This window comes from Stigmatopora nigra, chromosome 6 (genome assembly GCF_051989575.1).
Source record: "Stigmatopora nigra isolate UIUO_SnigA chromosome 6, RoL_Snig_1.1, whole genome shotgun sequence".
In the NCBI taxonomy this organism is placed as follows: domain Eukaryota; kingdom Metazoa; phylum Chordata; class Actinopteri; order Syngnathiformes; family Syngnathidae; genus Stigmatopora; species Stigmatopora nigra.
In genome coordinates, this window is record NC_135513.1 from 3,813,781 (window position 1) to 3,822,641 (window position 8,861).

Genomic DNA, 8,861 nt, shown 5'->3' on the forward strand with positions numbered 1-8,861 from the left:
ATGTACTGTTGCTACCTATTATATTATAAAAACCTCTAAACTGTCAGCTCAAAGACTCTGACTGATTTTCTTTTATTTTGTGATTTAATTAATATCAAGGCTATGCCAACATATTGATGCATACATTTCATTGAATGCAATATCTTTCCTATCATTTTTTAATATCGCCCACTGCAATAAGGATTGTTTAAAACGCGTTTCTGTATGCGCCATGGTAGCGCAATTAGGGAAAACAAGTGAATGGTTGTTAAATTAATATATTTTTGTAAAATGTCGGAATTACGCACTGGAATACTGTGTAGTTTGTATCCTCAACGCTTGAGGGCACTCGTTTTAAATATAGACACATATTTTCGGGAGAATTGAATAAAATCAAAATTTCGAAGCAAGGTTTTGCAAATAAGTAAAATATAAAATTGTAGCAGAGGACACCGCATCAATGTAGTTATCGAATATCGATATTTTAAAGATATTTACAAATTTCCAATAATGCATTGCAAACTTATGCGACTTCCTCTTCCGCCATATTGCTGAACCGGTGAGATGCCTTTTATTATTGTGAAATGCAATCTATTAAATATCAACAGCATCTTATCGTTTACACTTCCAGTTTGTAAATAAAATTAAAACGTATGTATGCAGTAATTCGTTGAAAATGTTATCGTCTCTCTTGACCACATTTTGGCTTCGTTATAGCCACTTTTCCCATGTGCGGTCCGTCTGCTCGGGTCAAACGGTCCCTGCCTTGTAGTCTCCTTAAATATTGATACGTTTTTTCGAATAAAGAACATTATATAACGTTAACGGTAATGTATAAAATAGCACTTTTTGACAAATATCGCCATTCGCGCCCCTACTATTTGGCATTTAGTGAAGGTCTTAACCTGCCACAGCTACGGCTAGGAATTTGACACACCACCGTATTTTGTTGGGCTGTGTATCTAAATGCACAAAATAATAGTTTGTTTGGTGGTGGTATTGAATGATGTTCAATTGCAACTCGATATACCTAACGTGTTTAGCTGTCTCATAAGACCGAGAGTGGCTGTTGTCTTTCCTGTGTTGCACTTTAGATACGTTTCGTCTTTGGAGTTCACTCAAAATGTCCCCTCACTGCTGTGCCATCGTCGTAAACCTTTTTTCCACGATGAAGTCGTTTTGTTTATACTCTTGGGATAGTTTACTGAAAGTTTGTGCTTAATCTGTTTTTAAACATGTATTGAGCGTCTGATCTTTCTAATTTAATATGTTAAAAATAGTCTTTTCTAATTTATTCACCAAGTTTTTTTTTTTCTCCAGGCATCATGGTGCGCATGAACGTTCTCGCAGATGCTCTGAAGTGCATCAACAATGCTGAGAAGCGTGGGAAACGCCAGGTCCTAATCAGGCCATGTTCTAAGGTCATTGTGCGCTTCCTAACTGTCATGATGAAGCATGGTAAGTGTTAATTACCTGCATTGTCTTGCTTGATTTTTTATTTTTGTTTTTATTGTGCATGCGCTTGGCTACGTCGGCTCTTAGGTTCACTCAGATTTTCTCCTTAAAATGATTTTTGTTTGTCTTTTTCAGGTTACATTGGTGAGTTTGAGATTATTGATGACCACAGAGCTGGAAAAATTGTCGTCAATCTCACAGGAAGGCTGAACAAGGTAAAGTTGGGACTGCCTCATTACCAGGGAATTTGAACTGTTCACTTAATTTTGTATTATATATTAACTGCATGAAGATAATGGTAAACAACCTAAATAGCAATATTAGGCAGAATACTACAGTGCGTATTTAATTTAGGAATGCAGTTATACTGTAATACCAAACATTGATATGAAAAATGATTGATGCGTGCCAACCTGTGTTAAAAAAAACATGCCATTCGTTGTTAAATGGCAACGCAAGTAAGAAAACGTAGACAAATATTTCACACAAGCAGCAGACGAAGTTTATCTGCGCCACCTGTGCAGAAGACGAAAATGTCACAAATTGGCCGCACCCGTGGCAAGAAATAAAACATTGTGGATAGCTACTCCATATTAACGTTTTAAATCATTTGTCTTTGTTTATTGCAGTGTGGCGTGATCAGTCCACGTTTTGATCTTCAGCTCAAGGATCTGGAGAAGTGGCAAAACAATCTTCTGCCCTCAAGACAGTTTGGGTGAGAAACGCACACTTTCCATACATACATTGAATGTTTTTCATGGGTGAACCAGTACGGTTTGCACCTTTTGTCTTTTGAGGCAAGGTTGGGCGGGCTTTTGTTCAGTGTTTTTACTGTCATTATTACCTCTATACTGCTTGTCTACGAAAGTACATTTTATTGGTGACCACTTTCTTAAGTGGGATGGTAGCTGCAAGTACAGTGATACCTTGAGATACGATCTTAATGCGCTCGGTATGTGCTCGGAATTTGAATTACCCGTATCTCAAATCAATGTCTCCCATAGAAATGAACAAAAAAACAAATTTATTCGTTCAACCCTCTGAAAAAACACAAAACGGGACATTGGAATGAAATTTTTTTTTATTTGTTCTAATTTGCCATCTACTAACAGAGTGACAAATAACTGGTGTATAGGATGTCCGAGTTAATATATATAATTTATATATACAGTTCGAAGTCTAGCTTTGAATGTTCTGTTGACGCCAACATCTAGCGGCAGGATATTTTTTTGTAAATCCAGCCAAAATGACCGTCATACTGGGTGGGTGCTCGGACTTTTGGTCGTCGTTGGGGTTAGGTTTAGGGTTGTCAAATGTGCTTAGATATTAAACTCTAACCCTAATGGGGACCAAAAAGCCAGCGACCCAAGGTCTGGTCACGTGCTGGGTGTATTAAGAACTATATCCCAGCAGTCACTGCACAGTACTTTATCTAAGGGAAAATAGTATGGAGTCGGGGCTGCTTGCCGTAGTTGTCCTATCGGCTGATTTTTTTTTATCGTGAAAACAAATTTTGGTATTGGTACATGTACAAAGCGCACTGGATTACAATGCTTCCCCGTCTATTTTGGAGAAAAGCCATTATCGGTGCACTGAGTGCCACCAGCTGTATGGGAGTTTTCTGGTGGCATGTGTGGTGAAAAACTGAATTTAACTCTTTGACTGCCATCGACGGAAACAGATGTCCATTCAATTTTTACTGTGAAACGGCCAAATTGATTTACTTTTATCCATTACACTAATAGTAAATGTTTTAAGCAATCCTCTCGCTGTTATATAAATTAATGGTACTCTACCATATCATGCCCTTGGCAATAGTAATAGAGCCATGGATGTTACTTATGTTTATACAGCTAAGTTCTCAGGAGCCTAAATGAATTAGGAAGGAGAGCATGCCTTCCAAGCATTTCCAATTTGCTTTTTATTTCGCATAACTTTGTATTGAAGATAGCAAACCACATTCAGTTAGAATTTTACCAATCACCAATGCTAAACCCGTATGGTTGCAATGCTAATTGTAGGTGTATTGACTCATTACCCCTCAGTTCTCACAATTCCATCACACATTCATTGAAGTGGGAAATAACTGGCTGGCTATAAGTGTGTGGAAAAAAATGTGAAGATGGAAAAGTTTAGCATTGTTCTGACTGTCACTTCTAGAAGAACCACAGTAAACTTGGAAACGTGTACATATACTTTTAATTTAATATTGCAATACCAAAATTATGGGCACTACATTTTTACACCTTTAAAATGAACTGCTGGAAAGGGCGCAGTCTCAGTTGCGGATGTATTTTCTGTTTTTTGTCGATACAAAAATTTCCGTACCGACCAATTGGGCACATGGACAATTTTAGAGAAAAATTTAGACTTTTAAAGTGCGCCCTATTGCTCTGAAAATACGGTAGGCTCCACATGGGCTCTACATTCATGTGTATGTCGTTGAGTTACTATAGGGGCTATAGAAATTGCAAACTTTTAATTGTGGGCTTCTCTCCTCTACAGATACATTGTACTTACCACCTCAGCTGGCATCATGGACCACGAAGAGGCCAGACGGAAACATACAGGAGGCAAAATCCTTGGATTCTTTTTCTAAAATGTAAACTGAAAATAAAATCAACCAGGGAAACATTTTGGTCCACTTGATTCATTTAATTTGACTTACAAATGTTTTTTTTTTTTTTAAATATGAAATTACCTGGGTTCGTTGAACTTAGCTTGTATAGATTGGCCATGTTTATTGAACCAATTGTAAAGTGAGGAAAAACGTGTTGTTGTGGGTATATTGTACTTCCAGTTTTAAAAGCTGCTGAGAGCTTTTGTTAATGTCATCCTTCTTTGAACTTCAGTCGTTAGCCATACTTTTTGTTATATTATAATAACATTTGAGGTTATATTTTAATCATTTCTACATAACTATATTTGAAGTTCCCCCACTTGGAAATCATGGAGGCTGCAGAAAAATTTCCAGGCAGCTTGGTGTAAAAAGGTCTACCTATGGATCAATCGTTAGAAAATGAAAGAAGCAATATACATGACTGTCAATCTCAATCGGAGTAGGCCTCCATGTCAGATATCACGCTGGGTGCCACAATGAGCCCTCAAGTCAGCCAAGAACTACAAAGGCGAACTTGTTCAATGACCTCAATAGAGCTGGGCCTACTGTTTTCAGGGTGACTCTTGGTAATACACAGACATCATGGCACGAAAGTTCCCCCCCTGCTTAAAACAGCACATGTCCAGGTCCAAGTTTGCTAATGACCATTAACATAACATATAGGGCTCGTGAGAAAGTTGTGGTCAGATGAGACCAAAAAAGAACTTACAATAACCCTACTATGAAGCATAGGGCTAGTAGCATGATACCTTTGAGAGTTTTTCTGCACAGGGATGGGACAACTGCTATATTAAGTCGAGGATGTCTGTGACCATGTATTGTGAAACTGGGAAACAACATTCCCTCAGTTAGAGCAGTGAAGATAGATCGTGACTCATAATTCATACATAATTAAATTAATTAGTATTTCAGTAAAAATCGGACCCAAAAATAGAGGATATTTGTGCACGAGTCTGCCCTATATTCTATTTTTGCTGCATTTGAGGCCTCTGAGATGTGCCAGTATGATTTTATTAATCATGAAAGGTAAGTAAGTCATATTTAGTGTGGTATCAGAGCTTTTTATATGGTTTAAAAATAACAATAACAATCACTACACTCATCAACAAAATAAAAGGCTTGAAAAGAGCAAGTCAAAAGAATAATCCTTTTTTGAAGTTGGATGAAATGTATCCTCAATTGCCTGTAAAAACATTAAAATACAATCAAATGAAAGAAAAATTGTCTTTAAACATATTTGAACTTTGTTTAAAGAAAAAAGGCTTACCTGTACAGCGGCCATTTATCACAGTGAATCCTTTACCACACTGCAAGGAAAATCGAGATTTACCTTCAATTTTTTAGATCGGTTTCAAGAAATACACAATGAAAGAAAATGGTAATGCATACCTCAGTGCTATTGTCAAGAGTGGTGATTTCTGTGTCCCCGGGATGCAATATTTCCACCACTGTTTTCATTTCAGAAGGCTGAACAACACGTGTCACGAAGCGACTGTCAGGCCAAGAGACCTCCAGCACAGTTACATCGTCGTTTCCTAAAAATTATCACCACAAATTCAACCCTTCACTGTAATATCAGTGATATTTTAATTGTTTCCGTGTACTAATGCAGAGAGCATCTTACTGAATAATTTCATACAATATGAAAATCAGCTTTATTGTCAAATAATATTACATATTTACCTAAACCAAAGTGGGCCACAGGTTCCATTTCACACAGGTACCCAGATCCTCCATCAATGATGCGCATGTGAGCACCACTCTCCTTGGTGAAAACTGTTACCTTCGCACCCCGTGCATATGAACCAAATTGGGTACGAGGGATGACCCGAAGCCATTTATTTGTTGAGCCCTGACGTTGGTGTGGTGACAGGTTAGCGTAATGACATATGACATGAGTCATTAGCGAAATAGTCGTGCACCTGTGTGACTTTGAAGACCGAGATTGGTTGCGCTGCACTTTCTCCATGCGCCAGTAGAAGATCCAACAGTCCGTCTCCATCCAGATCAGTGACAGTGCCACCTGTTGACAAAAAATGCAAAAAGCTGATGCCATAGCAATAATAACAGCGATAGATATCCAATCCATTTGGCACACCAAAAAAATGTATGACCCCACCATAGCTCTACAGTTTGAGCACCAATGATTGGATGTCTATCATCTTAAATTGTTAAATGATGTGTTCTAACCTGTTCCTCTGCCTTGAGGCTCTGCAGCATCTCCAACATTGAGTTCCTGGATTAAAGGGTCAGCATTGGCTTGTCTTGAGACACTGCAAACAAAGTGTGTGTTTAATTTAGATTATAAATTATAGTTAAGAGTTAGCCAGTATTCAATTCCGTAAATTAGAAATCTGACATAATTGCGCATTGTGGAATTATTGTTGCCTTCATGACACAAATTGTTTTAGGTGATGAGTTAGCCAGTAGCTGGCAGCCTTAAGCCTGTAATAGTACACACGTGCTTGTTTTAAAAAATATATATATTTGGACTCACCTGAAGAGTTTATTAGGTGAATCACCCCTGTAGGCAATATTGTTGAAAAACACTTCAAGTGTCCTGTCATTATCAAAGTCAGCTGCTATCACTGTCCGGATGGGGGACGGCGATGCAAATCCTGCAGTTGCAATATTCTAGAAGGACATTTTGCAGATTCAGCATTTGTAGACATTTCCAATAATACTCGAAGAAACTTACCTTGAAATTAGAGTTGCTGCCCTGCAGGTAAAGCCTGTGGGGGCCATTCCAATTGCCGTATACAATGTCGGTCTTTCCATCGCCATTAAAATCAGCCAGTGCCACTCCTCTCCCATGTTGGCTTCTGTCTTCCACACCTAAGCAGAGTTTGTGAGTGAGTCAGTGTGTGTTTTAATAATACAAGAACATATGCTAAGCACAGTTTTCCTCTCTTTCTGTTCTCCTCACCCGCCTTTTTGGCAACATCAGTGAAAGTCCCATCTTGATTGTTTTTGAACAAGAAGTTGGGTCCATTTTCATTGTCACAGAAAACATCAGACCTTGTATCACTGATGATGGGCCCGACCACAACGCCACGTCCACCTGTATCAAAACGTGACTGAATAACAAGCCCTTGACAATGCAACATTCAAAACATCACAAAAACCTTCTCAGACCTGTGAGCTTGTTGACTCCGGCTGTGGCAGCAACATTAGACAGAGCAATAATCCCTCTTGCCACATCACTCGCAGCCGTGTCCATCTCTAACAGTGCGTGGGGCCCAATGTTGCCACTGGCATAGTTTGCCACATATACTGCATAGCGACCGGTTCCCTGAAAAAAAAAAACATATTTTCTATGGTTGTTTGAAAATAATTCTTCATATGTACAGTGCTTTAGGGTCACTGACCTTTCTGTCAACGCATGCCACAGAACGTCCCGCTATTTGGTTAGCGACACCACGACGCACATTGATTTCATCGCTGAGCAGATCCTCAAAGCGACCGTTACGGAATTTGAAGAGCTTGTCAAAATAAGTAGCCCGTCCTGCAATAAGACCATCAAATATCATTCTGCACACTCTAAAAAAGGATAATATTTAATCACACGCTATGAGTAGTCAGCATATTTTACGTTAAATATAAAATGGAGAGTCTGATGAGGAGTAGTTACCAGAGTAGGCATTATTTGTGTTGAGGAAGTAGATTTCTTCCCGTCCATCTCCATCCACATCACAGGCTGTGACTCCAATAGAGTTCCCAGCTACATCTCGCAGGGCATAGTATGGTGAGGTTCTATCATCGATGGCAATGTTTACCAGCTTATTCAGAGTGCGGTCATATTTCAGCACCAGGTTAGGTCCGTTGTATCTGATGGCAGAATGATAAAAGTGAAAAATTCAGACACAGGCTAACTGTCAGTTGAACTAAAATCCTGTTACTCACCCGGCCACGACCACTTCAAGATCACCATCACCATCTACGTCTGTTACTGCCATTCCATAGTTGAGCTGTGCTAAATTGCTGTCAGGAGGAAACATGGTCTGCGTAACTTCCTGGAACATTGGCGCACCACTCTGAGCATGGGCTTGTTCCCAGAGTCCCATCAGGAGGAGCAATAAACTTGTAGTCCTCATCGCTGAATCCTAGTCATTCACAGAGACAGTATGGGTTACATATTTTTCATACAAGATATTTTGTGCATGATCATATTTAATATTCAGTAAGAAATTTTAAATCACACTGCATAGTGTTGGATAAGAGATATTTTCAGCAACAGTATTCTCACAAGGGTCATTTAAACTAAACCTAGTATTTTTCCTTCAAGACATCTTTATCAGCCCTGCGATTGGCTAGCAACCAATTCAGGTAGTCCCCTGCCTGGTGCTTATAGTTGGTTGGGATAGGCTCGAGCACCCCTCGCGACCCTTGTGAGGATAAGCGGTGCAGAAAATGAATAAAGGAACATCATCATTGTCATTCATCATCACTATGAGACTAAAACAAATGTGCATGCTGATATGAACTAAGGGATCTTAATGCATTTAATAATTATTTTTTAAAAAAGCAAAAGACATACTTAGTCCTTTTGGTCTTACCTGACTGTTCTATCCGGGAGTAGAAATGAAAGCGTGCAAAATCAGATCCTTCTGCAGCGACACAACTGGATAGATTACAAAACATTTACGAAACAGTGGAACGTGTCCTCCCTGTTAGCCAATCAGCGGCCTGAAATGTTGTCCAACGATGGATGAGTATAATAATAACATCAATGTTTGGGAACGAATTTCAGTTTTCTCCACTTATAAGTCATCACGTTTCTATAAGTAACTATAGAATTTATGTTCTG

At 38.9% G+C, this 8,861-nt stretch overlaps 2 protein-coding genes across 3 annotated transcripts; one reads left to right on the plus strand and one right to left on the minus strand.

The window, feature by feature from the left end:
* Window positions 1-406: 406 nt before the first annotated feature.
* rps15a (ribosomal protein S15a) lies at window positions 407-4,066 on the plus strand. 2 transcript variants are annotated; one of them, XM_077718789.1, is made up of 5 exons: window positions 407-538; window positions 1,300-1,437; window positions 1,570-1,649; window positions 2,064-2,149; window positions 3,940-4,066. In XM_077718789.1, exons 2-5 carry the CDS (start codon window positions 1,305-1,307, stop codon window positions 4,031-4,033), a joined length of 393 nt encoding a protein of 130 aa, XP_077574915.1. In that variant the 5' UTR covers window positions 407-538; window positions 1,300-1,304; the 3' UTR covers window positions 4,034-4,066. The 2 variants fall into 2 exon arrangements, with proteins under 2 accessions (XP_077574915.1, XP_077574916.1); XM_077718790.1 differs by having other exon boundaries at window positions 530-630.
* A 978-nt stretch (window positions 4,067-5,044) lies between these two features.
* Window positions 5,045-8,759, minus strand: crtac1a (cartilage acidic protein 1a). The gene is made up of 14 exons (XM_077718774.1): window positions 8,611-8,759; window positions 7,958-8,157; window positions 7,686-7,882; window positions 7,423-7,559; window positions 7,190-7,346; window positions 6,981-7,115; window positions 6,753-6,889; window positions 6,552-6,688; window positions 6,245-6,327; window positions 5,977-6,077; window positions 5,738-5,906; window positions 5,444-5,589; window positions 5,322-5,361; window positions 5,045-5,237 (listed from the first exon to the last, which is right to left on the minus strand). Exons 2-14 carry the CDS (start codon window positions 8,146-8,148, stop codon window positions 5,230-5,232), a joined length of 1,638 nt encoding a protein of 545 aa, XP_077574900.1. The 5' UTR covers window positions 8,149-8,157; window positions 8,611-8,759; the 3' UTR covers window positions 5,045-5,229.
* Between the last annotated feature and the right edge of the window lie 102 nt (window positions 8,760-8,861).

Coding starts and splice junctions, on each gene's coding strand:
- rps15a (XM_077718789.1), top strand. CDS start 1,305: ATGGTGCGCATGAACGTTCTCGCAGATGCTCTGAAGTGCATCAACAAT. Junction 1,650..2,063: donor TCACAGGAAGGCTGAACAAG/GTAAAGTTGGGA, acceptor TGTTTATTGCAG/TGTGGCGTGATCAGTCCACG. Junction 2,150..3,939: donor CTGCCCTCAAGACAGTTTGG/GTGAGAAACGCA, acceptor TCTCCTCTACAG/ATACATTGTACTTACCACCT.
- crtac1a (XM_077718774.1), bottom strand. CDS start 8,148: ATGAGGACTACAAGTTTATTGCTCCTCCTGATGGGACTCTGGGAACAA. Junction 7,560..7,685: donor CACAAATAATGCCTACTCTG/GTAACTACTCCT, acceptor GTCTTATTGCAG/GACGGGCTACTTATTTTGAC. Junction 5,590..5,737: donor TGTGGCCCACTTTGGTTTAG/GTAAATATGTAA, acceptor GATAATTTTTAG/GAAACGACGATGTAACTGTG.